Source organism: Battus philenor, unplaced genomic scaffold, assembly GCF_028537555.1.
Source record: "Battus philenor isolate CCGP_79_NKW_IND1 unplaced genomic scaffold, ilBatPhil1.0.hap1 SCAF_17, whole genome shotgun sequence".
Classification (NCBI taxonomy): domain Eukaryota; kingdom Metazoa; phylum Arthropoda; class Insecta; order Lepidoptera; family Papilionidae; genus Battus; species Battus philenor.
The window spans coordinates 3,990,766-4,017,805 of NW_027181679.1; the positions used below are offsets into that span (position 1 = coordinate 3,990,766).

Here is a 27,040-nt window from a genome sequence, read left to right on the forward strand (position 1 = left end):
TTAATTACTTCGTGTAAGACTGTTGTATAATTTCAAATAAGAAAATTTGTCATTTGTTATGACAGTATCACTTGACAATTATAAAACTTCAGATTTCTGAAAATGTTGATGAGCTAATGATGTAAAGTCCTAAAATCATTATTGTAGTACAATAAAAATGTCGGAGAGAGAAGGAGGGATCTTTTACAATTTGCAAGTTCTATTAGATCAAGATTATCGAGGCGTAAATGTACGTGTCCATAGGTCAGTTGATATCGTAGAGTAAAATGTTTTCTTACACCTATGTAATACTTTCAGATAGCGGTATATGCACTTGCTACAGCTTCGCTGGCATTCTCTATACATAAAATACGTCCGGTAAATATCTAATTATCATTGTTCTACACTAAAGATTACATTACATAACATTGATTTTAAAATATTGTTTTATAAGGTTAGCAAGTTCTCAAAAGCTACTAAAGTTCCTGACCATTTCATAAGGAATCATGAACCATTAAAGGGAGTGTATACAGGCGTGCAGCACTCGCCTGTGCGTCTTCTTATTAACCACAAAGCTCCAATATTTTTACCACTATGGCATTCCAGTAAACCACCAATCCCAGTCAAGGTGAGTTTCAGTTGTAATAAGTTAATGTTGTACTTGACCCAATTAAATATTTAAAAAAATTTTAAGGACAAGATCCTGTTAGAGCATCCCTATTCTATTCAAAATTGAATATAATAATTTAAAAGATGATGTATGAAATTTCTATTGAAATCACCTTTTAATAGAAGAAATTAAAACTAATAAATATTTTAAAGTATTTTTTGAAAATAAGAATTATTTTTTTGATCTTCTTTTTAAACATTTGAACTGTGAGTATTTGGTTAAAATATGTTTTACAACCATTTATCTGGGATATCTTTAAGATTATGGTTGTATGGGAGCACATTAGATTAACTCTAGATATAAGTTATTTTTTTTTAATCTAGACAAATCCTAGTAAATTTAAGTCAAATAGTGACAGCCATCAACATAATCAAAGGAATAAAAATTAACTTGCTGTACTTGTAAATTTATCTTTTTGTAAAATCCAAAATTTATAAAGCACTGGCTCAGCCCAGGGGTTTATTATTTATTTTCAGAGTATGTTTGCAATAAAGATGTTTGAAAATAAACTATTCTAATTTTAAGGAAAAAAGTTATTAGTAAAATCATCAGAGTTTCTTGTTAGTTTAGTAGATGATATGTTACAAACTAATGAAACTTAATTATTCTTAATTAGGCTGATAATTATAAATGATTAAAATAATCACATTAAAGCTATTTTGACTTTGCCTTTGAATACTTGTTTTTGTTGATGAAGACAATTTTTGAATATTTTCTGTCTAGCCCTTATTTGCTTATTAGTTATTGAATAAAAAAATATTTAACTTGAGTAACTAGTCAAATATAGAACATACATAACAAAGCATATTTATATTTGATGTAATTAAATTGCTGAATAAACTGAAGTAATTCCTGATGGACTTGACATGAAATTCTTTCATATTTACCACATATAATTTCGTTTAAGTAGTCTTTTATATTTTTAATCAGTAATTACTGATTGGATAATTGGATTCATATTTGCATAGTTATCATTTGACTAAAAGGTTTCTAAATTTAAAAAAAAGGTACAATTTTCTGAATCCATCTGCACATAGATGTTATTTTTTCACTAGTAAATGCATGCACTTTCCAAGTTCTTGAATCTAGAGTAGTTTACTTTAAGTGAAAAATTTTAATTGACCTTTTGTCACTTATAAATGTATAGATAATATGTCGTAGCTGTAAGTTTTCCAAAATAAGTAAAATGAAATTTAACTTTTAAACTGCATCTCAAATATGCATACATCGAAAAACATTAATACTGAAAAGTATCATATACTGTGTCGCAGAGTATTAAGATATTGCAGCCCAGTTAATGTAAACTTGCAATTGAGTGCTTTATATTTTTTTATACATTTAAATTTTATTTTATATTTGCTAAATGGAGATGCTGAGTCTACTCTCAGGGAAATAGTGTCATTAACAGAAAAATAGGTTTAGGTCAAGAGCCTTCAATCACTAAATAGCATTTGCAAATAGTATTTAACTATTTAAAAGTGCTATAGCAATTTATACATTTTAGTTAACAAATATGCATCCAAACATATTGAGTCATACAGAAGAAGACTGACATATTATATATGCTAATAACTATATTTAACAGAAGTAATGTAGAAAATAGAGATATACTTATTGGTTTTATGTAAACATGTTTTAAGCTATGGGGAGTAGACATTGTGAGCGGCAATGCTGTGAATTGGTTGGAATGTGTGGCCAAGGGACAAATGGTGACCCTCAAACCGATTGGAAGAGACAAGGATGATCTTGTTTCCACAGTCTTATTGCATTTACGACAACCTGGGGTAATTATATTTTTTACTTAATTAAATAGCTTCTTAATTGACATATAAAATTCATATCTTAAGTGAGCTACAATGCCTGACCATAAAAGTTTTTAACATAACAGTCATAACCTAATATTTTTTATCACATGGATATACAATTTGAGTTGTGACATTAGAGTATCTCAGCTATATGATCTAAATATTTCAAGAGACTGATAATTTAGTTACATAATAACGGATAATTGTTTATTTGAATGTGGTGAATGTGTAGCTCATTTGCTGTCAATTAATGTATAGTACACCCTTTCCAAAAATCATTGGTTAAAGAAATACTAAATTATGTCATGTAAACATAGGAAAAAGCAGTTTAAACTTTTTCAATTTACCAAGTATTCCTGCAGACTGTACTGCAGGAAGTTATTGGCCCTTTCAGATTCCAAAAGAAAAAGTTACCGTTAAATATTTTAAATGATAACTATACATTTAGCAATACATTCACACATTTAAACCTTTTTATGCCAATCACCCTGTGTATTAATTTTTTTTCAGACAAAAGCTGTTGAGACTTTAGATGTTGGACAAAAATTAGTTGAGTTGGGTTTTGCACAGGCATCGGTTCCTCAAGCCATAAAAAAGAAAACCCTGGAATCACAACTAGCACCAGCTATATTGTCAGCAGAGTCTTGTGCAAAGAAATACCGTAGTGGTATCTGGTCTGAGAAACTGCCTCCAATACCACTATATGTTATCTATTGGAGAAAAGGCTCACAATATTTGATTAATAGTGTTATTTTCACTGCCAACAAGTTTGTCCATTTATTAACTTTTGCTTTGAAAAGTGCCTTAATTGGAACAAAAAATCTTGCACTACGTCCATTCAGATCCACACCTAAGCATGTTAAAGCGACATGAAGTTCTTACTAGAAATTTGTTACTTAAATTAGAGATATTTTCTATGGAATAACAAACATTAGATCTTCCAGATTAGGTCATCTAAACCTCTGTACATATTGTTGACTGATAAATTTTCTAAACTTTTTTTTTTCTTTTATTTCTGAACAGGTTTTTAATGAAATGTGATTTGGATGTAAATGTATCAAAATAATTAGTTGTGATATTCTTAGTAAGATTATATTGGTAAAGAAATCAAACATTATTGTTCAGAATAAAATGTTGTGCAATAAGTGAATGAGCTTTTCTATATATGTATCTTGTACCAATATTTCAGCAGGGTATTATGAAGGCTAGGTTAAAATAAGAACAATCCGTAAAAAAGCACTGTTTATTCAAATTAAATATGTTGTATATATTACATTAAAATATATATCTTAATTAAAGTAGCAAAAGAAAAAATACAGCTAATAATCTAACAAATGAAATAATAATATCCTTTGAACCACATTTTTATGTAACACCAAATAGTTTTGCCCTAATAAAATAATTGTCATTTGAAGTAAAAATATTTTACAGATAATTTAAGACAAAAATACTGTTCAATGAAACAGCAGTCACCGAAGCTCAAGTTAATACTCTCACAATATTGCTCACTGAACATTTAAAATCTAATAGATATGAATAACTTCTAAATATTACACTGTTTAAACAATGTAACATTTGATTTATTATAAGTGTGATTGAACCACGGTACCTTTAACTCAGCTTTGTGCAACTGCGATTCACAACAAATGAATTTGTGGATATAAAAATACAAAAAGCAAGTCTGATCCCCGGTTTGGAGTTGTCGCACCGATAAAATGGTAGGTCGAAAAATATAGTCGAGGTGGGTGGGCTCGGACACCGCTACTAGTGAGTGGGCGGGGCAACGAGCGGCGCGCGGGCAGCGGGGCGTCGTCAGAGCAGACTGCACCGGGACAGCCACGACGGCGGCTTGCGTTGCTGCTCGTTCGCTCGTAGCTGGTGAGCGCCACTCCTAGCACCAGGCGGATTACTTGCCTCCTAGATTTATACAAAATAAAACAGCATTAAACAAATACAAATAAATACATTAATCTCGTCACACATAAATATTTTATTACAATGAAATATCAACCACTAATTATTAAAATGAATAAAATTTTATTCTGAAAATGTCAGATTCATGCATGTAAAAATAATATATGACAATGAAATTTCAAGTTTAAAAAGAAGTACTACATAAAACTGGATAGGTGGAGGGCCAACAAGTAATAGTCAAGGTCGCTAATAAGCTATAATAATAGGATTATTCTAATAATAAATATTTACAGAAATACATTATTTTCAGTGAAAAGTGGCTATGGTTTTAACTATTATAGAATAAACTAAGCTGAAGAATAGCATGCATTAGACTATTTAAAAAAGAAAACTAATGATTAGGTTTAATAAGTGGATTCATGCATTATCAATTAATATTAAAACATTAAAAACAGAAAACTAAGCAATATGTAAATTAAAGATTTAATTAATACATGAAAGCATAATAAAAAACGTCACAACAATACATAGCATCTGTAACTGGAATTACCTTCTGTATATTTTTGTAAATGGTGCATGAAACAAAAAATACGAGTGAGACAAGGAAATTTAACAACTAAGAATTAAAATTTTAATTGTAAACTTTACATAGCTTTGTAAATAATGTTTTTATTTAATCTCTTATATAATAAATAAATAATTTGTTAGCCTATATTGTACACTTTACAATACAAATTAAAAATTAATATTTTCAAACAAGTCTTTCACATATCACTAAAACAATTTCTTCATTATTATTTTGACTATACTAGAAGAAGAGATTGTTAAATGTATTTACATTTTATTTTCAAAGATTGGTTTTAAATTAATCTCTTATACATTAAAGTTTGAGAACATTAAATCATCAATTAAAATGTATATAAAAAAGTGACTGTATACCTGTTTCTTTTCCATTTTCGCTTTTATATCTCGTGCTAATGTATAAAACGCATATTCCACATTTAATGAGTCTTTCGCTGAGGTTTCTACAAATTTTATTTGATATTCTATTGCTAATTGCTCGCCTCTCTCTTTTGATACCTGAAATCAAAGTAAAAACATTTTACATTTACAGAATGGCTATAATATGCATTAATATTATATGAAGGAGATATTAAAAGTCAGTTTAATGTTAGATAACAGATTAAATAATAACTCTTATAAATATCTAATGTAAATATTAGTTGTACAAAAATTTTAAATATTGAATACTTCTATATTTTGCCGAACATAATATTTGATTCACTTATATATTTGTTGACATTTTTAGGTTTAATTTGAAGTAATTTGGGTTAAATTAATATAAAAGTTCAATAAGAGATACATTTTCCATTAAAATTAAAAAAGTCAAGAAATAGTTACCTGTCTTTTAGCATCTAAGTCACACTTATTGCCGAGAATCATTTTTTCAACATCAGCACTTGCATTTTCTTCAATGTTTCTAATCCAATTCTTTATATTTTCAAAACTTTTTTCATTTGTCACATCATAAACAAGCATAATACCCATGGAACCTCGATAATAAGCCGTAGTGATAGTACGGAACCTCTCTTGTCCTGCGGTGTCCCTGAAAATTAATTTTGAATAACATATTTTGTGATAAATCAACATGAAGTGATAACAAAATATTAAATATCTCACCATATTTGTAACTTGACTTTTTTCCCGTCTAGGTCTATCGTCCGTATTTTAAAGTCAATACCTGTAAACAGAGCAATGTTATATACGACAAGCTGCTAATTAAAATTAGTGAGTATGATGTCATAAACAGTTCATTCATTTAATTTGATAAGGGCCTTATTTACGTAGTGCCGCGCCCTTTTGCTTAAAACGTAAGGAAACATCGCCACTTACAACAAAATGTTAAACTCTGCCAACGACAATTATATACAAAAAATACAATTTTTCTGACAATAACCTTTGGTACAAAGACCTAAAGGCACTTACCGATGGTTGATATAAAAGATATATTAAACGCATCTTCGGAAAATCTAAATAATATAGACGTTTTACCAACTCCAGAATCACCTATTAAAAGTAATTTAAATAAACAATCGTAAGTTTTTGCCATTTTTTACAACAATCTGATTACAGAATACACGGTCACTCATTTGGCATTTTTGAGTAATCTCTAGGGATGTATCTGCTGAAATCACGGGAGTACCATCGACATGTGCATTTCGAAACAAAAAAAAACTTATATTCAAATCATTTATCATATTTTTGTAAATTCGACATTTCGTGCATTTAAAAAAATATTCTCATCTTAACATAATCGTTATAAAAAGAATAATAGTGAAAATTATCTTCCTTATAAGTTAATAAATTGTTTATTATTTTAAGAAAGATTAAGTACCTAATTGTTGCAGATTTAGGACAATTAATTTACATTTTCATGTCCTCATATCAAGCTTTTTATATGCAGGATTATCCATTACAGTAATAAATGAATATGTAAATGTTTTCGAAGTTGTTAGCCCTAAGGATTTTATAGCTTTATCTGACATATTTCACGGAATGGAAGGGTTCCTGGAAAATAAGTTACATTTGTATAAAATAAAACAACTAGACAGACAGGAACATTAACTGAGGTAATTCAAAAATTTACCATGAGGCTAATCAGTAAGTCTTGTGTAATGTGTTGTGTAAAATTAAACAAGCCTTTACGTAAACTGTTTACGTAAGGAAGATACACTAAATAATCATTTGGTCTTATAGTTAGTACTATTCTAAAATCTACATACAGCATAACATGCGTGTTCAAATCGACAACAGACTTAAGCGTAAAAAGGAGAATCGTTTTGGTCGTCATGCGACTCTTCTTCAAGAGTTTCAAATAACGCCTAATGTATTTCACAGTATATTTCGTTGTCAATCGTCGTTACAACAAGACATTCTTACGGCTCGTGACTGTATTTAAACTGTAGCAGGTGTTTAAATACCAATATAATTTGGTCAATATAAGCATAACGTCTGGAACAGCGATTTAGTTTACTTCGCACAACGGTGTTATATTTCAATTAAGTTTAAAATATATATATATTAAATAAAACTCTGATACCGAAGTTTTTAATTATATTTTTTTCTATTAAAGAAGATTTAGGAAGTGAAGACTATTACGTGAAAAAAACCGGAGATTGAACTGATCTATTCCTGTTATTGTAGTGACTTAATTATTATTAATTGATTATTTAGATCTGTTAATAATTAACGAAAGTATTGAAAGAGATTAACGTCCAAAAATAAAAATATAATCTGCTAATATGCACATACTTATGTAAAAGTAGAAGAGTCATTTAATTTAATAATTTTCACTTCGGCCAAAGTTTCGTATCTAATGCATTTGATTGCACTAGAAAAAACAAAACATTCATTGACGTCAAAGTTCCATCAATCGGAGACGCGGCAAATATAGTGATTTAATTGTTTTTTATATTATTTTCGATATGAATTAATGCGGATATTTATCCATTACTCTTACAAATTGATTTTTTACTTTATGTTCTAATAAAATGTTCTATCATGTAAGTACTAACTAATTACGTTATTTTTGTTTATCCTGTGTAGAACGTAAACAATAACTTTGCCGAACTTACAGATATCTTTAGAACATGAAATTTTACTTCATCCTCGGTATTTTGGACCACAATTATTAGACACTGTTAAACAAAAATTATATACAGAAGTTGAAGGAACTTGTACTGGCAAGTACGTATGTTTTGCTTTTATTATTTTAGGTTATTTAGTTCACCAAAGTTTTCCTAACAAAATATTGTATGACAATATTTAGCGAACTAATCCTCAAGATCAGTTAATCAAATTTAATCTCAATTGCTTTTTATTTGTACTGGCACATTTCTGTAAATTGTAAATGGTTTTGGTTTTTAATAAAGTCGAAAGTTGTGTTAAAAGTTTAGAACTCTACTTTAGATGCATCGAATAAATATTAATGGTTACATTTTATTTATAAGTTCTGACTATTTTTTTTGTAGATATGGATTCGTAATAGCGGTGACCACAATAGACAGCATAGGAGCAGGACTCATCCAACCAGGCCAGGGTTTTGTTGTATATCCTGTTAAGTACAAAGCAATTGTGTTCAGACCTTTTAAAGGAGAAGTCCTTGATGCTATAGTCACACAAGTCAATAAGGTGCACTTAAAATATTAATTAAAGTTATGAATTTTGGTTATTTAAATTTATCATTTAATTAATGGTCTAATTCCTTGACCTTTATTTCTCTTTAACCTGATGTGGGTAAGAAATATGTTGTCAATTCAGTATCATACATAAATAAAGTAATTATAATCTAAACTACCATCAAATCTCTGAAAGTTTATACACTACACATATCTTAGACTGTTCATTAAAATTAAATTTTAATAATGAATACTCTTGCACTCTGCCTAAGTTGTTGAGGTACAAGGCCAGTGACATAGAAACAATGGAAGGTTACAAAAGTGTTTTTAATGTTTTGTCCAGAGATAACAAGACTATGGGGTTTTATCTAGTAAGACAGTGGATTAATGCCAGATAAGAACTCCCTTTGAGAGATTTAAAAAAGTTGTACCACATGTATAACTTCCTGACTATTCAACATTTTTGACCGCTAAACTTTGCAGTAAAGTATTAAAATCTATGAAATGTAAAACAGCTGCCATAATAAAAGTAGGTCAATTTATTTAACAAGTGTTTCATTTGGGAAAGAAAAAGCAAAATTAGTAGATTCTTGTTTGATATTTTCCTTTTTTTCACAAGTCATTATTATATTACTTCTTTATGGATGGTATTTTTTATTAAATATGTAAAAATAGTTATTATGAGAGAGTAGAGGTGCAACAACACATGTTAAACACTGATTATCTTTTGAATGTTGATTATTTTGCCTTATTAATGTTTATTTACATTACAGGTAGGAATGTTTGCCCAGATTGGACCACTTAGTTGTTTCATATCCCATCATGTAAGTTCATTTTTTTACCAACTGTGGTTTAATTACTTTTAAGAATTATCATTAGTTTCCTAAATTATCTTAGTTATATTCTTAATTATATTAGTTAATACATTTTTCAGATAATATTGAAATGTTTATTATTGTTCTAGTCTATTCCGGCTGATATGGAGTTTTGTCCAAATGTGAATCCCCCTTGCTATAAGAGTAAACAGGAAGATAATGTCATACAGGAAGAGGATGTTATTAGATTGAAGATTGTAGGTACAAGGGTGGATGCCACTGGTATTGTAAGTTGATAATTATTACTCACCAGGATGTATATGCTTTGTAACTGACAAAACAATATTGTGATATTGCAGTTGGTACATTTAATTACGAATTTTTATATATTTTCTTTTAATTTCCAGTTTGCTATTGGAACGCTAATGGATGACTACCTGGGTCTGGTGACACAATAATACTAATTGGTTATGAAATATTTATAAGTGTAATAATAAAATTTAAAATGAAACCAACATTATTTGTTATTATTTATTTGGCATTCAATTAAAGGGATAAAAATACATTACACAATGTAACAAAAACAATTTATCAAAAAATTAATAAAATATTTGGACACTTTCAGTCTATATAGGCAGTATAAGTGGTGATGTTAGTAAACTTGATTTAACTTACCTTCAGCGGTATAAAATAGTCTCTAAGCCTTAAATAAAGTCTATTTACTATTAGAAAATATTGTCTTAATATACAGTGCTGAACACAACATTTAATTGTGAATTTTAAGAAAACAAAACAGAAATCCCTCACAATTAATATTAAAACTTTATTTCAATACGCTGTTCTGGTATTGAATGCCAAATTTTTCGTTTCTTTATTTTATAACGTTCATTAAAATAAATTAGTATAGGTCATTACAGAAATGTTTTAAATAATTTTCTGCAGTAAAATAAACAAGGTCATAATTAAATAATTGCACAAGGTATTATTAAATATTTCTGTAATGAGCTATATTAACCTATTTTACATGAAGTTTTTAGTCAATGTTATGCTTGGAAATATATATATACAAGTTCCATAACCTAAACAAAAATTTTAATTAATTACAAGATTATCAATGATTATGATTCATTCAAAGGGATAATTTGAAGAGTCTTTGGTTTTTTTTTCATTCATATACATGTCAATACAAGGAATAATAAATAAACCTAAACGAAACCTGCTCATGCTTTAATGTTATGGCATCTAAATAAATAATACTTAATATGAGATCAGAACAAATGAAGCAATGATTCTATCTAAGCACCAATCTGGCCATTTTCATAATAATACAAATATTACGTTACAGAGCAAGAGTATCTACAAATGATCGCTAGATTCGACATTTTCAAAGATACATAGATATATTAATTTGCTCACCTAATTTGAAAAAAAGGCTTACGTTTATCTTAAATTTAATCATCATAAATATACTTCAATATAAAATATTGAGAAATAACATTGTGCAATACGTGTTAAAATATTAATGATAGAAGAAATATTTCAAACAATTGGTAATTATTTAGCAGTTAATAAATTTTCACAAATTTGCTTCTGATATCACGCTCTCAAAGTGGTTAAAGCAGGCTAGCCTAAAAGACATCAAATTTTTATGTACATGATGTAAATTCAGCAAAAAACAGTCAATTAATGCAACCAAATACTGAACATTCCAATGCTCAATTTAAAGACATTAAGTTTCAATTGTTCAATTCTATGAATTCTGCTTAAAAAAAAATCGAATATTCCGACTATGATGGTATGATAGGTAGATATAATTGCAGTAATTGTGCCTTTAACCCTTTTTTTTAATTTATATATATATATTAGGTTTTCTCACGACATGACAAAACCAAGTCGAAAACGCTTGCAATATTGCAATTTAAGTACAAAATAATTTATGTCCAGTACATGCGTATTAAGCTAAGGCTAGCCGCAATTCGAAACACCACTGAAGCTATAACAAACTTTACAAGGCACAAAAAAGACTTCAGGTTTCAGGAAAACTCATTTATACGATCACTATTTGAAACAATGATATATATGTGTATATCTATATAAATGTGTACGTGCGTACACGTAATACATAAAGAAGCGAGAATATATAATATATAGAATAGGAATCTGAGACAAGATTTATTACATAGGAATACTTCAGGACATCTACACGACACCGTGCTACACATAGATAAGAAAAGGCTTCACGCCAATGTTAAGGAAAAAGTGGGTTGGTAGTAATATGATACCGACATTTTATCTCTTAACTAAATATTTTTTACTACATTACAGTTTAAAGAGTTTACAACTTTCTACGCCTTCACTATTTAATCTAAACTTTATTTTCCTTGATTAGATATTTGTTGAATATTTCCTATTGATTCTAGGTCGGTGAATGCTGATAAAACGTCGATACATCAAGGGACCTACTAGTTAACCATACTAAGGGGATAAAGAGGGATTACAACACGAATCTTTAACATCTTAACAACCTTAATAATCTATGAGACAAAAATTGAGAATTTTTATAACCACATAACATGTAATTTAATACTGATACAACATAGTGTATGTCTATAGATTGGAATATATCAACTATTTTATTGGATCATCTATTTTACTGAAGTTTATACTGAGCTATCTATAATGTGTTTATGTGATTAGTTTTGCTTCCCCGTCTTCTGGCAACTGTAATCGTCCATTCTGTCACTCCTAACCGAACTTCTCTTGTAACTGACCTACTAATGAAGTAAATGTGGATTGATTGAGCACTTATATAAGGATTTAAATAATTTTGAGTCTTGAATTTTTCATTAACCTATTCTCTTTGTACATCACAATGCCTCCCGTGTGGTAAGAACACGAATACATCATATCAACATTTACTTCTCCAACGTTACCTACGACCAAATCCAACTAACAAATCCGGACGCGAGCGATTGCCGCCACCGACACACACGTACTGTACGATTGATATCCTTTATAGCTTGAACATGTATTCTCATCAAAAGTATTTTGACAATTCACCTCAGGATTATACCGTCTTCACTGGAAAGAATTAATACAAGACAAATAAATTTTAAAAAGTATGCATATGTAAACGCATGTTTACATTTCTTTACAACTTTATATCTATCCCTTCACTTGCTTTAAATAGTTCGGTTGAAAGAGCGCTGTATTAATTCTGTCCAGCAATAATAGTATAATTGATATTTTTCAAGTAATATTTGGCGATCAAGAGCCGGTAGACGCGGGGTGAGTAGGCCTCCCATAGATGCACCGACAACATGGTCAATGTCGCTGGAAACGAGCAGCGGATGACCGGTCATCGTGGTGACGTTCGGCGGAGGCCTGTGCGTTGCAGGGAGCGTCTTTCGGCTGACGTGATGATAATGAACCATATTCAGGTTAAGGGAGAGGTGAAAATGAGATGTTGAGTGAGGTTCAGCTATAGAAGGGTACATCGTGCGAGCAAGTGGGGGCGGCGGCAGAGCGCGGGGCCCGAGGCTCAGCGGCGGACGTGGAAGCACTGGCACTAGGCGGGCGGGTGTCACGAGGTGCGCGCGACCGGCCCGCTGGGCTCGGCCACGGCGGGCGACACCGGCCCGCGCACCGCCTCGATGTAGTCCTTTATCAGAGTCGCGATCTGGTACGCCTGCATAGTACAACACACATTACATAAGGTGTTTAAAATACAAAGGGATTAGCAGTTTGCTTAAATACTATGGTGTCTTTTTAAAACGGTATGTTTTCCATAATTTGTCAGAGCGTTTGAGTTGAGTTTACAAAAAACGATCATGAAATATTTCAAATAGATTTTATAAAAAGCTATATAAAAATTAGATGACATCACTGTTTAAAAAAAGAAAAAACAAAACAATATTTACATATATTACATATTTATTTAAACATATTGGAAAATGATAGCGACGAAAAGTGGTTATCTAGATCGCATTTTGCGATAAAATCTTTTTACTTTTGTAATCTACTACATGTGATTTCTTTTTGTATCTCGTTGATGAATGATGATGAAAAATAAATATATAAGCAAGAGAGATTTTTACTGTGCATTTGACGTTCTCCGGCTAAAATGAAGATGATGAAATAAATAAAGATGATATACATATTTGATCGTTTAGTGGCGTGTACGTACGTAAATATGTAACTTTTTTATAATTTATATCTCCATTAGGCTGACCAACGACGTATTCAAGGTCATCGTGGCATTCATTCTTTGGAAGATACCTTTACCTCGTAGTGGGAGTATCTGCTGACATGATGATGATGATCAGTAGAGGCATTACCTGGTCCGTGGAGAGCACGAGCTTGGCGTGCTTGCGGTCGGCGCGCGTGACGAGCAGCAAAGCGCGCGGCGCGGGCGACACGGCCAACAGCTGCTCGTGGTCGTGCGACACGAGCGCCGCACGCGCCCCGCGCCGCAGCAGGGTCAGCCCGCGCGCGTCCACCGCCAGCCACAGCGCGCGCGGCCAGTTCGACGTGAACGATTGCTAGTACACACACGCATACATTATTTTAATGCCATTTAATCACAAATTTAATTGCTTGGGCAAATTATTAAGTAGTTTGTACTACAAAATGATTTGCTCAAGCAAATAAAATTGAATATAAAAAGCAAAAAGGCATGCAGTCCTGTTTTTTACATGCAAGGAAGTTAATTTTATATTGTTGCGATGAATGTAACTGATGAGCGCCCTCATAGAATTACCTCTAGTGTGAAGTATCAAGAAGAAGGAAAAATGGCGGCAGATTGTGAGAATTGCCGTGCTACATGATAATCATGATTGCTCTATCAAGAAGAACACGAATAAGAGGTTAGGTTGAGTTACCATGACGTCAAAGACAGTGGCGCGTGCAAGAGGCCAGGAGGCGGCTAGTGTTAAGGCACGCTGCATGGCGGAGTGGGGTGGTGTGCCTCGCAGCGCCAGGTGATGCAGTCGTACGGCTGGGGCAGGTAGCGGGGCTAGCCGCGGAGGCAGCACAGCCCGTGCAGCCGCTAACCACTCTTCGCCGCCCTCACCGCTGCACTCGCCACTTACCACCTGCGCGTGTAGCGCTGCCACCATCACCTGTAACACAACTTCTATTACTATTTGTCACTTATGATATAAAAATTATATGATTTATTAGACTTAAAGTGTTTTAAGTAACACAGCGTATTAATAAGCTTACTGCTTCATCGGTCTCGATGGGTAGACGGTCATGTCTGATCGCGTGAAGCACTTGGTAGTACAGCAGTTCCATCTCAGCCACGCACGCCGTGTGCAGGGGACGTTCGCCAAGGAATAGTCGCTTTTTGAATACTAATCTGAAATAAAATATACCAGTAAATACTACGTTATTGCGATATCTATTTATTCTTTTAAATTCATATATTCTAATTGAAAGGCACAAGCCTTCCCCAAAGATATCTATGGAGGAAAATACTATAATCGCTGCGTTTAGCAGGAGGGTTGGCGAGCAGAGGTAATCCTACAATATCATATAATCAATGAAAAAGTGAAGTGAGAAGAATGTATTCCGGGAATCGAACCCACGATCCACGATTGAAAGTCTTAGTGCTCTACCGCTAGGTTATCACTGTTCATTATATAAATACATATATTCATACATATAGTTATCAATTTAGAATCATTTACAGTGATCTGTGAACATTTAGAGTGATCTCTCTTTGTGTATGTCATAGAGAGGTCAGATCGAGCGCCCATCATGGCAATTCACTTAACTAGAAATCGGGATTACTCTATGAGATCGAATCAGAAAAGAGGAGATCTGAAGAAGAACGAAAGTAACCGATATAGCCCAGACAGATTGACAAGTTGAAGTAGCAGAAGGCAAGCCACATAGCGTGCAGAATACCACATAGCCTTTAGGTTCAGGAAAGGAGATTATCGAGCGGCAAGAGTAGCGTAGGACTTTTGCCTACAAGGTAGACAGACGACCTTGTGAAGGCAGTTTCAACCAGTTCTCTTGGCAATCTATGGAGGAGATCTATGTCCAGTAGTAGAATTTTGTGACTGAAATTATGTTGATGATGATTATTATCATTATCTTCTGAAGACTGATTGTATTAATCTCTTAAGAGAAGAATGCCAGAAAAGCAGAATTTACTAGAAATTTAACCTTCACTTGAAGCGAGGGTTACAACGTGCCCTGGTCTGAGAAGTTCACAACGTTATCATCATATCAGTTGATAAACGTCCACTGTAAGACCGGGCTGCTTGACATTAACCCTTGTGTATCCGTCGACTACCAGCGACCTTGACTATGTCCTCAATCCGGTCTACCTAGAGTTGTACACGCAGTAGAATGTACCTGCAGGAGGCGGCGGTGGCGCCGGCTTTCTCCCAGCGCGCGAGCACGTCCCCTACGCGCTCGCTGCCAGCCAGCGCGCGTTCGCCGGTGCCCGCTGGCGTCGAGTTGGCGCAAACCTCGTACAACGCGTAACCTGTGCATTGTTTGAAGGCACTCTTATCTGTCTCGTGTGAATGCAATAAATCAGAGAGACAAGGGGATTATCAACTGTAGCTTGGCTTTCAGTTACAAATAAAACAGGAGAGTGATCTTATTTCACTTTAAATTGTGAAAGAAGTGTCGGTTTGCTGTTCGCTTTGCATTAAATCTATGGCACAAATTTAATTGCTATGTTACTAATAATTTAATACTTTACGAGGAATGTTATTTTTAGGCTATCAGATGTGGAGTAACAGAACCGCACTCAACCACTGGAGTGCGGTCCGGTTACCACAAATTTTACACAATTTTTAAATGTTGCGCAATACAGTCTGGTTCGTTTCCATTGGAAAACCGCAACCATAATAATAAACTACAATATCAATTTAAGTATATCCACTATAGAGAAACCACACTATAGCCCCAACAAGTCCCTTTTTGTGGAAAATTTATATTGTTGAATGATATGTTTCAGAAGCATTTTTAGTAAACTACGATTGATTGAAATCAAACTGTTTTTTTTTTAATTATAATGATTGTATACATTATGCTTTCACTATAGCGGATATTAAGAGTTATAAACTCATATTATCTTTTAAGGATGCTTGATGACCACTCGGTCAGACGAATAATGGTCAGGGGCGTGGCGACTGATCCTTGAAAAGTATGTTACCTGCTGCAGAGTCGCTGAGGCCGATTTTCTCGCGTAGCATGGCCACGAGGTGATCCGCGGTGGCTGCAGGGCCGAACACTAAGCCGTGCTGCTTGCCGTCGAGGAGTAACACACGCACGTGCATGGGCCGACGGGCTGCGGCACACAGAAGCTCCTCCCGCGACGGCGCACTGCCGCGACGTCCCACCTGCGCTATGCTCAACGCCACCTGTCAGACGACATGAAACCTATTAACTTTTAGGTTAGAATATTCTCTACATTAGTTATTAGCAATCGCCCGTGTTAAACACTTGTGTCTTCACAGTACAGGAGACTTCAAAAATTAAATAAGCCCAACATTTTAATAGCGGATAGGATTTACACAACAAATATCTCACAATTTTTTGCTCTTCTTATGCTGAATATTTAAAAAATATTTAAATAGATAACTATTAAAGAATTATAAAGTATCAAATCTTTAACGTTTTCCACTGGTTTGTATTCCTGTTCTTTATTTAGTAATGTTTATCATAAAAATATTTCATTTATATTTAATATGTCCTTTTACAGTATCTTTAATAGACACTAAGTACATGTTTTGTTATGTACAACAAACAGCTAATGCCGAAATTCGATAAAAATCTCAAAGAACAGATTGAATAATATGTTTGTGCTTTAGAGATTTATCGCCTTCTGTATTACGTAAAGCGTCTTCAGGATCATCAATTTTTGTCTTTAATACTCTGTGGCAAGTACACGAGCTGGATGTGCTACACGGTATAGGGATATAAAATAAAACTACAAAATATTTAAAGCAATTGATTTATTTCTAAATTTAGTAGGAACTTATTAGCACCATAAAGAGATGTTAAGTATGACGGAAAGAGATTCGCGGTCTCGAAATTGCGAAAAGCAATAAATCAGTTCGATCTTCTTAATTTTATGAACGAACTGTGAAATTGTGGTAACAGTCAGGGATACAGACATCCGAAGCTCCAACTCCACTGATGTAACCTATAATAGGTAGAATCTACCTCAGATGGAAACGCCTGGAAGCAACCAGTAAGAAATTCAAATATTATACATTCTATATTCTCATTAAATATAAATGCTTTAAAAACATACGATGCTAGTAACAGACCAAGTGGCTATGTTAATAGCAAGCAGAAGCATCTGCGATGGTCTAAGTCAAATAGTCTAAATTCAAATTTATTCGCGTAGATTAAAATTTGTTAACTCCAAACAGTTATGTGATTTTTTCCATTTTTTTAACTGATGTCAACTTATACTTTTTTTTTTCTACCTTTTATACCATACAACTAGTTTTTTTTAATATAATAAACGTTAAAGACGACATGATGAGCTGGAATTAAATAAATTAAAAGCTGCATTGTTTCTGTTATTAAAAACAATCAAAAGATGTTACTGATAATCATCGCAAAAATAAAGCTATTTACGAATGTTAATATGTATATTCTCTTCGGGTTTATACATAGAAACTTTTACCTATACTTGATTTAAGGTGGCAGTTATTCGATTAGAATGAAAATACTGAAAAAATATACCACTGAGAGGAGATTATATATATGAATCTGTTATAAGTTAAAATATTTGCCAACAATTTCAAATTTTCTGCTTCCTTTTAAATGTCAAGTATTATTTTTTAATGGCTAAAGAAGAAATGAAAATGTCTGTAAATGCTAGGGAGGTAAACAAACTTAAAGCCATCCGTTCTCAAATATCACATGTGCGTCTTGTCAATCAAACCAACTCCCTATCTCACCTCTAACATGTCTCGAGAGGTAACAACGCTACAACGAATATTATAAAAACAAAAATACACGCGTAACAGACAATAGTTTTTTATCTGTTTTGTAGTTATTCCGAAAAAAATGAACGGTTGCTATTTGTTAGACATGTATTCTCCGCAATTATGCTACATTATGTCTTTTTTTTGTTTAACAGGGAGTACGAGAGGACCTCAATGACGGGGCCGCCGCACGTCTTTGTTGTAGAATAGGGTTGGATATTCTTAAATGATTTTATTGATGATCTATCTTTCCACTTCTTTCATTCTACTATTTTCTATCATTCTTTTTACTAATTACCGTTCATTCATTGCTTCACTTCCTTCGTCTCGTTCCTCAAATATCAAAGACCTTGGTTATATCACATTTCTTTATCTTAATTTATATTTATTTGCTACATAATGTTGTCAAGTAACATTTTCCGTAGAATTTCCGGAGAGTTTGTGGTACCTGACAATATAGGTTTAATATATTCAGTTTTATATTGCAATCTTTTTTACATTTAGCTAAGTACCTAAACATATGAAGTGAAGTAAATTAATCTTAAGGTCGCGTCACCTGCCTTATGAAAGTTAGCAATGATGTATTACTGATTTGTGCAGCTTAATTAAGTTACTATATCCCTCAAGCGGGACAGGGAACGCCCACAATGTTTTCTTTCCCGGTTGGTCTCGAGCATCGTGTTTTAATCACCTTTCACGTCTTACCTATTTGTTCCGCTTCTGCAATTATATTCCGCCACCAGGAGTGCTTAGGACGACCACGTTTCCGCTTTCAATGTCATTATCCCGTTGTGTCGAAGAGCGACAGCGGGGCGTGTCTTCGTTGTTGGCTATAGGCTTATAAAAAATGTACGTACCTGTTCGGCGCGGCGAGCGAATTTGCCTTCCTCGCCGGCGTGCAGGGCGGTGCCGCGGTAACGAAGGTGCGCCAGTAGAAGTCTACGCAGCGGCTTGGCGGGCGGGAGCGCAGCGCCCACTGCCGCACACAGCAGCGCCCAGTGCCGCGCAGACACACGCGACGACGGCTCAGGGTGGTCCGTCGTCTAAACACATTTAAAATACAACTCTCAGATTCTTAAATCAGCTACAGTATTAATAGGATAGATATTATGTTAGTTAATATGATCTGATTTATTAGCCTTAACCATTTTTTTCTTCTTATCAGTCGATAGACGCTGATTGAAAGGCATAGGCCTCCCCCAAAGATCACCACGATGATCGGTCCTCCACTGCCGGCATCCAGCGACTTCTTGCGACCATAGCTATGTCATCAGTCGACCTAATGAGGAACCCACTCACCACGTCTACCAACTTGTGGGTGCCATTCAAGAACTTATCGGCCCTCAAGCTCATTGGTTCCACGAGCGATGTGACCAACCAGCTGGAAATTAAGACGAGTAATTCTTCCAGCTACATCGATGACTTTGGTTCTTCAACGAATCTTCTTATTTCTGATTCGATCACGCAGCGTTACTCCGAGCATAGCTCTCCTCAATGCTCTCACATTTTTACTTGTAATCTAGATATAATTATCGGACTAGTGGTTTCACAGCGTTTATCTGCGAAGTATAGTTTACCGTAGTGATGGACATATTCTTATTTATGTAAATAACAATGCTGTTCGCACGTAACAGAGTAAAGGAGGAGCTTATCCTAGACTTCTTTACAATGATTAAGTTCGATGGTTGTTTTTGAAAGTTGAATTCAAATAGAACCACCCCTTAAGATTTTACAACTATAGCTGTTGGCTATAGACAATCATCTTGTTATAGTACAGAGACGTTAGACGACAGAGTGCTTACAAAATAGTTGCAAATTATATATAGAGTAGAGAATGGAATTATTTTAAGTGCTAACCTAATGTACTTGGTTTTTCTCGAGAAAAATAAGGTTTTACCGAGTGAAAATTTACCTGCTTGATGAGCTGCATGTATAATTCGCAAAGCAGCGTGTCTTTCTGCAGGCAGCGCTGCAGCAGGGCCTGGGCCAGCGCGACGCGGTCGTCGCCATCGCCCTCATGGCTGCCGGAGCTATTATTATTCGCCAGGTTGGTAGTGCTGCCCTCATTCGTATTCAAGCCGGCGTGACTCATTATATCCTACACAGATTAAAAATAAATGTGGAAACAGTATATAATACACATGGTGCGACCGAGAAAAGGAAGACTTTGGTCAAAAACGTAGTGCAATTTCTAAAGACATCTCTAACGTTATTCGATTTTTTTACTTTTTATTCACTCTCTAGGCGTTTAACAGCGTCGTTTGATATTTTAAAAAAATACAGACTTGGACCTCATGTTTGATCACTACGTCGTAAGTAGTAGCCTTTTTGAAATAAATTTTCAGTTTGACATTGAAACCTGATACCACATCTCAAGTTTAACTTATGAAATTCTCTTCACTCGATAGAGATATTTTTTGTAGAAAAGGAATAACTATTTTTTAGATTAATTTTATCTGATTACATAAATATTAAAAAAAGAATTTCGAAATCTAAAAAATTTGTATCAGATGGAAAGTTTTATTAAAATATTTTGATTTAGTAATTCTTTTCTTTTAAATAAATAGTACTGGTATAATTGGCCTGTGTAAAACAAAATACCTTACAATATTATGTTATTCTATCTTTTTCTTCCATTCCTCTAAATATGCACATGCGTATATATAACATGTTATTGTTATTTGAAGACAGAATAAGAAAGATACCTTGAATATCTGCATAGCGGCCACCTCTTCAGCCTCGTTGAGCTTAGTGAGGCTGTGTGGTAGTGAGCGCGCCCAGCACCAGTAGCCCGAAGGGAAACCCTTGTAGCTCTCGCCTTGTGTTTCAGTTGCGGTGTCCAGTCGCACGCGCTCTAACCTGTGTTTGCTTAACCTAAACACACATTTTTTTAAATTCCAATTATTTTTTGGCCATACTGATAAAAGGGTAATTAAAGGTTAACTTTCATTTATTTATTTAAGACGATGAGATTAGTAAACAAAAATATGAGGATTAGAACCCAACGTGGTTTACGATAATTGGTCGCGTGTTCGATACAATAGAGTGAATTTTAAAATAATTATTGCATACAATTAATGGACAAATACAAAACGAGGGCAAACAGAATATTGCAGGAAAACATCAACAGCCACAACAACACAAATCACACTATAGAAAATTCGCGTTGGGAAAATAGTGATTAATCGTTGTCACTCCGCTTGTCCACTTAAATTATAGTAAATTAATAAGTTAAAGTGACAGTAAGAAGACCACAGTTGCGCAGAATAGCGAAGTCTACAGATCAGCACGTGTACGTGCAAGCACTTGGTATCTAATAAGGTGAACAGACGGTTTGGTGATGTCAACTTTATGATAGACTATTGGAAATTTATGGTATGGTGTGATATAAATTTATGGTGGTGGTTTATGTCTCTCAGTGGATCTTTCGTTTGAAATGATGATGATGATGGAGATGATCTAATTATAAACATCTGCTTACATTGACCAGTTGATCTTAGAAAGCAATCTTTGGCCGATTTTCAAAATTATAATCACACCATTTTACCGAGAAGCGTGGCTATGCTGCATCACAAACACGATAAACCCAAGTATTATTTTTATTTCTTATAGATGGTTTATGTTTTAACAGTAATAACGCCATAAGGCTTATTTAACAATTGTTGAATATTGTGTTGATATTAATAATAATAATGTAAACCTTCGTAAGGTGTTCCTGAGGAATCCTCCAGCGGATAAGTCAGTGGGGCGGCGCAAGAGGCCAGAGTCGACGAGAGCGCGGCGTGCCGAGCGTAGCGCAGCCGCTAACCGAGCGCGCTCCCCTGCGGGCGCGGCGCGCCTAGGAGGCTCCTCTGCGAGTCCGTTCGCGAGGGTCGGGCTGTACGCAGCCATCAGCCAAGCGGCTTCTTGCTTTTGTGGTGACTCCAGTACTATACACCTGGGTACAGATTTAAAATTAAAATTCAAAATTACTTTCTTCAACATGCAATGGATTATATCTCTTATTGACATCATTAGCTTGGATACATTACTCCCGAGGTCCGCTATCTTGTATGAAGTCATTTATAATGTAGTAACTTATAGCACACAAACATTCTTTGAAGTTTTTTTCAGGAATTTTATAAAAATGCTTTGAGATCCTGTTATAGGTTTATACATTCTCTAAAGAAAGATTTGGTAACTCTATCAAATCTAGTCTTTGGTACTATATATACTATATATATGCTATAATCTGCTTTTGCTTCTTTTTTGCCACTTTCAAGAGTTTCCTTTGCCTTTGATAATATCTCTCCTCCTAGTAATAGAGTCATTATATTTCTATTGTAAAGTTTTCTAATATTGATATTTTCTGATATTTTTGGTCTGATTTCGTCCTAGCGCGTTTTTTTTATTAAATTTAGATTGACGGCAAACATATTTTGATTTTCTCTGTAGTTTCTATGGAAATAGTGCTATTTTTCTTATCTTTTTGTCTCACTAAAAGTTCAGGTAAAAATTAGTCCGACTACTCGAACCATTATCAAGTTTTACTTCCTCTGTCTCGTTGTAGTTTTGATTTGCACCTGTATCAAATTTCAAGGGTTTACTTTGCATTGCTGAAAACTTTTGTCTGCATTTTATACGTAAAAAATAATATTGTAATAAGCTTTACAATGAGAGTAATAAGATCAAACAGTTAGGTGATTTTTTTACCTCAGACCGTCGTGCTGACCGTGATGAGTCAAGCTGATGGTCAGCCCGTTGTCCACGGGGTCCATCAACAGCGCCGCGATGTTGCTGTATGGGTATTCCGCGAGTACCACTTTGTCGGCAGGTCGTACTAATACCACGCCTTCAGCTCCCACGCCAAGAAGAACGTTAGGACCTATTGTCAATACGAATTGTAATCACCGTTGTTTTTTTGTTAAGTTATTTCGTACAAATATAGTATAATATATTTAGAGTGTTAAAAACTGTGAACGCGATTGCTTAGTTGTATATTTATTTTAATTGATGCTTAATAAAGATCATTGTATGTCTATGTTTTAATGAAATAAATAAAAGAAAACTTTTTTGTAGTAATAAATAACCAAGAGACACTACTATTTATCCTTAATAGATAACGTTAAAAATCAAAACGGTTGACATTAAAACATAACATGATATAAATTTGTATTAAGTGGTTTTCGTTTTATGCCTTTATGACAAAAAAATACACAACAATACCAATAATTTTTCGACTTTATTGTCCATGTATAAACGATATCTAGTGAGTTGTTATTTAATAATTTAAAAAGCTTACCGTGCGCCCAATATCCTTTGTAGGTGACTGGGAACAGGGTGACGCCATAGAGTGGGTACTGCATGACGCATGAGAGGTACAGAGCTTTCGCAGTTAGTTCAGCTCGCCCGGCGCCATATTGTCGATGTGCTTGCGCAAGAATCGTGGCCTGGAGTTAAAAGTTTTTTTATGAACTTTATTTTCATTCCCAATTTTTTTATTGTATCTATTACGTAATATTAATTTTTGGACCTTAGTGCACTGAATAGCTAGGTTAATAAGCTGATATTACTCACGGGTAAAAATGTATATGAGTAGCCGTGATAAATGGGTTCGCGTTCACATAAGTGACCCCAATAATTCCAAAACAAAATGGTCTTATGAAGCTACGACACAACAGATCGTCATCATCACTTCTCTTTAGCAGTACGACGTCCGCTACTGGACTTAGGCCTCCCTCATAGATTCCAAGCCAGTGTAGAAGTCAATCAAAAGAGGGTGATTCTTGTCACGCTTGGCATGCGGGTTAGTAATCACATATTTCATTCCAAATGTGTTTGGAATACGCTGCGGTGGTGGTACCAAATAGAATAGTCTCTACCTTCTTCTTCATTTTTTTTAACTGACTAACATTGCTGCTTGACTGGCATTTGCAGATTTCACATGTGTGAGGTGGCAGGGCCCTGTGGGTTCTTAGCCTAAAATTTCTTTTAAGGTAGCGAAGCTCTATGGGCTCCCTGGGAAGCCTCGGCTTGAGCCGCTACCGCCTTTCATTTTGCTATAAGAGCCGGCTAAATCAAAAACTCTCACGGACAATGAGCACTCATTTAGCCAAAGGAATTGAGCTTCCAGAATATTTTTAAATACAACTCTCGTGGAACATGAATGCTATTTGTAAGATAACCATAATCTATTCAAAACTGAGTAAAGATTTAAGCCGCCATTGGTGGTAGGAATGGGTCTAAATTTATAACGCATAACCGCATATAAATTTTTCCCGAAACAAAAAAGGTTTTAGCTTTAGTACTAACCCATTGATGAGCTGGTCGTGCCCTGGCGATCCGCTGAGGCAAGAACTGCTCAGGGTGCGAATAGTAAGCGCGCGTGTGCGGCGGCGCAGGGCTCGGCGGCGGTTCGCCAAGAGACACTTGCGCCTGCAGTCCAGCCAGTTGCAGCGCCACTTTCTCCGACACCGGGAACTCGTCCAACTGTTGATTAAAATACAACAATTTAGCAAGAAAATTACATTTGACTCGAAGTGCCAAAAAGGGAATATCTTTGTTTAATAGACATTTTTTATATTAGGTTCACAGACTGGGTAAAGAGATTACATATAACTAAAGTAAGGTCGATGTGAATACGACTTGAATTAAAGTTATAAATGATATAGATTTGTAACGCTCTTACAACTAAAGATTTAGATATAGTAACGGTTTAGGATTATTACATTACAGAGTAAGTAGTAATTAAAATTTTTAATCTAGAAAATATTAGATTTCGACCTGGTTTTCAAGGTAGTTATACAAAAGGCACATACAGTAGACTGAGGAGTGTTGTCCATGAATGGTGTGACTTAAAGAAAGTGAATTATCATGTACAAACCTTGACAACACTATGTACTGCTTGCGCGTATAGTAAAGCCACTTCAACCGGGTCGTGCGGTAATTCTCGACCGCCCCTGAACAGTCGCCGTTTGAACACGAACCGGTTGTCTGCAGAACCACCACCGGGGCCTTGCTGCCTGTGATTAAATTATAAAATAGAATTTTAATTTACGTGAAACCTTTTATCTTCGGTTTTGTGAAATGTGACGGAATTTTTTTTACAGGAAACGGCACGTGCAACGTGTAACATACTGTCAGACAACATAGTATATTCGTGAATGTGAAGAGAACGAACTTAATCTAATATGTATATTGTTGTATAAGCTGGCTGAGGTTGAACGTCAATAAGCGCGTCAAGCAAGTTAAGATTCACTATTTGTCCTGTCATCAGGATAAGTTCCATTCATTTCAATATTAGATCGAACCAACAAGAACGATCTTGAAAATTCTATCGGACACAATGGGATAAAGTGTCGTAATGTAGTCAAATACTGTCACTTACATTTCCCAGGCAGCGATGACGTCATACAGGTAATGCGTCGCGCGCACGTGGTCCTCTCGCGACGCCCTCTGTTGGTAGACGGCCCAGCCGGCGCGAGAGTGCGCTGCGAGGCCCAGCTTGTCAGCGAGGCGTGCAGCTGCCGCGGCTGCCGTGTCCGCAGGGTGTACGTCGATCGCTTTCGTGCGCCCGTCCAGGAAGAAGAAACGGCACACGATGGTTCCGAGGCGACGCATTGCCTTAACAAACATTCATAAAATCATCATCATGTCAGTCACCATATTGTGAATATTGTCAGACCTTCGCTATGAAATCGATTCAGAAATGAGAATCGGCAGAAGAGCCAAAGTTATTGACTTGCTCAAAGAATTGTTTGTTTGAAGTGGCAGTAAGCAAGGCAAATCGTCGATTCTGGAGTTGCGACCAGGAGTCGTAGACGTGGCGTGAGTAGGTCCCCCACTAAATGAACCAACGGCATAGTCGCTGGATGCTGGCAGCGCAAGATCGTTTATTATAGTGGTCTTTGGGGGAGGCCACAGGCATAATAATGTCTATCGCCTGTTTAAAAGTACTTAATGTTGCGAACTTATGAAGAGCTCCTTAGTCAATGAATACTTACAGCGATTTCCACAGTGCTAGGAGGTAGAAGTCGCGGAGCTGCACCTCTGCAGTTGTCGAGGCACCACTGGGCGCAGTGAGCGGCGCGCGGGGCGCTGGGCGCGGCCCGTGCGCGCACGCGCAGCCAGGCGCAGTAGTAGCGCGCCAGCCCGCGGCTCGGCTGCCACGCCACCGCACAGAGGCACAGCACTAACCATACCCGCTCGGCCCACTCTTCCACAGGACACTCTGTAATCTTTTAAACCAAGAAAGCATAAATTTCAGAATTTTATTCAAACTATGTTCCTTAACTTTAACAAAGATGTATTCTAGACTACTTTAGTAAACAGCGTTAGTATTGTGTAAAATTTCTGGTATCTGTAAAGATATTGTAGTTAAGAAAATAAATAAATTTATATAATAAAAACATTTAAATAAAAATGAAGAATAATGGACTGCCGGGTACTTTCGCATGAGAAAATTTAATACACTTCGTGTGTCGGTTCAAACTGCCGATAGCGACGAAAAGTTAATTTTGTTATTATGTTGTTAAATAAAGTAAATATATTTTTTTAAATCTATTTTTACGGATACATTTTTCGACCTCACCTGTCGAACGCATTGAATCAGTATTTCATCCCTCAGCTCCTCCCGCTCCAGTCCTTTCCCGATCAAGGACTGTATTACTTGCGTTTCCTTATCCGTTGTTAATTCACCACGCATGTATCGGCATAAGTCCTGTAAGAGTTAGTG

The 27,040-nt window shown here is 34.9% G+C and overlaps 4 protein-coding genes across 4 annotated transcripts in view; 2 read left to right on the forward strand and 2 right to left on the reverse strand.

The window, feature by feature from the left end:
* Positions 1-92: 92 nt before the first annotated feature.
* LOC137920093 (uncharacterized) lies at positions 93-3,453 on the forward strand. Its single transcript, XM_068763336.1, has 5 exons — positions 93-229; positions 298-357; positions 434-607; positions 2,290-2,433; positions 2,965-3,453. The coding sequence occupies exons 1-5, from the start codon at positions 158-160 to the stop codon at positions 3,325-3,327; spliced, it is 813 nt and encodes a 270-aa protein (XP_068619437.1). The 5' UTR covers positions 93-157; the 3' UTR covers positions 3,328-3,453.
* Positions 3,454-3,683: 230 nt separating this feature from the next.
* Positions 3,684-6,546, reverse strand: Rab8 (RAS oncogene family member Rab8). Its single transcript, XM_068762976.1, has 5 exons — positions 6,355-6,546; positions 6,049-6,109; positions 5,770-5,974; positions 5,308-5,448; positions 3,684-4,371 (listed from the first exon to the last, which is right to left on the reverse strand). Exons 1-5 carry the CDS (start codon positions 6,476-6,478, stop codon positions 4,267-4,269), a joined length of 636 nt encoding a protein of 211 aa, XP_068619077.1. The 5' UTR covers positions 6,479-6,546; the 3' UTR covers positions 3,684-4,266.
* A 1,234-nt stretch (positions 6,547-7,780) lies between these two features.
* Positions 7,781-9,878, forward strand: Polr2G (DNA-directed RNA polymerase II subunit Rpb7). The gene is made up of 6 exons (XM_068763115.1): positions 7,781-7,931; positions 8,006-8,115; positions 8,400-8,559; positions 9,320-9,370; positions 9,511-9,648; positions 9,769-9,878. The coding sequence occupies exons 1-6, from the start codon at positions 7,920-7,922 to the stop codon at positions 9,817-9,819; spliced, it is 522 nt and encodes a 173-aa protein (XP_068619216.1). The 5' UTR covers positions 7,781-7,919; the 3' UTR covers positions 9,820-9,878.
* A 676-nt stretch (positions 9,879-10,554) lies between these two features.
* The window catches only part of Myo81F (Myosin 81F), a 132,143-nt gene continuing 115,657 nt past the window's right edge, over positions 10,555-27,040 (reverse strand). Inside the window, exons 23-39 of the mRNA XM_068762901.1 lie at positions 26,897-27,025; positions 26,310-26,543; positions 25,694-25,929; positions 25,190-25,328; positions 24,619-24,795; positions 23,609-23,756; positions 23,020-23,191; positions 22,028-22,264; positions 21,033-21,201; positions 20,240-20,425; positions 19,185-19,370; positions 16,539-16,746; positions 15,728-15,860; positions 14,585-14,720; positions 14,242-14,481; positions 13,699-13,902; positions 10,555-13,049 (exon numbers count right to left, since the gene is read on the reverse strand). Of these exons, the coding sequence (XP_068619002.1) occupies positions 12,945-13,049; positions 13,699-13,902; positions 14,242-14,481; positions 14,585-14,720; positions 15,728-15,860; positions 16,539-16,746; positions 19,185-19,370; positions 20,240-20,425; positions 21,033-21,201; positions 22,028-22,264; positions 23,020-23,191; positions 23,609-23,756; positions 24,619-24,795; positions 25,190-25,328; positions 25,694-25,929; positions 26,310-26,543; positions 26,897-27,025 (3,039 nt within the window). The 3' untranslated portion in view covers positions 10,555-12,944. The remainder of the gene's footprint in view (positions 13,050-13,698; positions 13,903-14,241; positions 14,482-14,584; positions 14,721-15,727; positions 15,861-16,538; positions 16,747-19,184; positions 19,371-20,239; positions 20,426-21,032; positions 21,202-22,027; positions 22,265-23,019; positions 23,192-23,608; positions 23,757-24,618; positions 24,796-25,189; positions 25,329-25,693; positions 25,930-26,309; positions 26,544-26,896; positions 27,026-27,040) is intronic.